The sequence below is a fragment of the Galeopterus variegatus genome, unplaced genomic scaffold, assembly GCF_000696425.1.
Source record: "Galeopterus variegatus unplaced genomic scaffold, G_variegatus-3.0.2 Scaffold46155, whole genome shotgun sequence".
NCBI classification, from domain to species: Eukaryota; Metazoa; Chordata; class Mammalia; order Dermoptera; family Cynocephalidae; genus Galeopterus; species Galeopterus variegatus.
Genome location: NW_007772266.1, coordinates 1 through 1,025, shown reverse-complemented (window position 1 = coordinate 1,025; position 1,025 = coordinate 1). Strand labels below are relative to the sequence as shown.

General features: G+C 35.9%; 1 protein-coding gene across 1 annotated transcript; it reads right to left on the bottom strand.

Moving 5' to 3' along the window:
• Positions 1 to 221: 221 nt before the first annotated feature.
• GAPT (GRB2-binding adaptor protein, transmembrane) lies at positions 222 to 677 on the bottom strand. The gene has a single exon (XM_008565285.1). It carries the CDS (start codon positions 675 to 677, stop codon positions 222 to 224), a length of 456 nt encoding a protein of 151 aa, XP_008563507.1.
• Between the last annotated feature and the right edge of the window lie 348 nt (positions 678 to 1,025).

The following is a 1,025-nucleotide window of genomic DNA, read 5'->3' as shown; positions in this document are numbered from 1 at the left end:
GAAGAATCTAAATAACATAATATAGATGTAATTCAAGGGAAGGAGGGAGAAGAGGAAATCTAGAATTGAGACACAGTGATACAAATAGGGATGATTCAGAAAGGCACAGATAAAGAGACCAAAGAATTTCATCAGAAAAACTTGATTAATAATGACAACAGTACAATAAAAGTAGTAAATATTTATACTCCATTAACAAAACTCAGTATTTTGAAAAACTATTATGAATCTGGAAGAATGTATATATCTTCATCTTGAGGAACTTCAGAACAACAACGCTTCTGGAAGTTATAGTAGTCAGAGGATATCTCATTTCCATAGATATGCTCTTCGGAATTAGGCTGCCGTGTGTTTTCATATAGCTCCTTGTCAGTTTGTCCTGCTTCCACATTTTCGTAGTTGTCATGTATGCTAGTTCTTGCAACAGCAGATCTGTGGTCTTGGGTTTCAATGCAGATTTTATGCCTTGTGCCAATAACGTAGGGACTCCAGGAGAATCTTTTACTATGGTCTTTTCTCCTGCTGCTTCCCCTTTGCAAAAACCTTGGTAAAGTAAATCGTGTGGTGTTATGGTGTTTCCAGTGCCAAGCACACCCAATTCCACAGACCAACAATAATAAAAATAGCAAAATTCCTATAGAAATGGCTACTGAAGTGTTTCCATGGCTTTTCAACATTTCTACACAAATAGTGCTGTTTAGCAGTTTGGTGTTGTCCTTAATGAATTAAATTCACAGAGACAGACTGAAGTTGTCCTTAATGAATTAAATTCATGTAGCCTACTATTGTTTAAAAATGAGTTTGGAAGCTCTTTTAGGCATTTCTTTTTTCAGATCTGAAGGAACATTACCTTGCAAAATCTCCGTGCAATTAGAAGAGAGATTAAGTAAACTTAGTTTTGGAACGTGGCTCTCTTCGTATGTGATGCTGTCCACATTACAAGCATTAATGTGTAGTTGCACTATATCAGGGGGATTTTATTCCATTCCACTTCCTTTTCTCTCAATAAATCACAAAATGAAGCA

Bases quoted from the DNA above. Each gene is read 5' to 3' on its own strand.
- GAPT (XM_008565285.1), bottom strand. From the start codon at position 677: ATGTTGAAAAGCCATGGAAACACTTCAGTAGCCATTTCTATAGGAATT.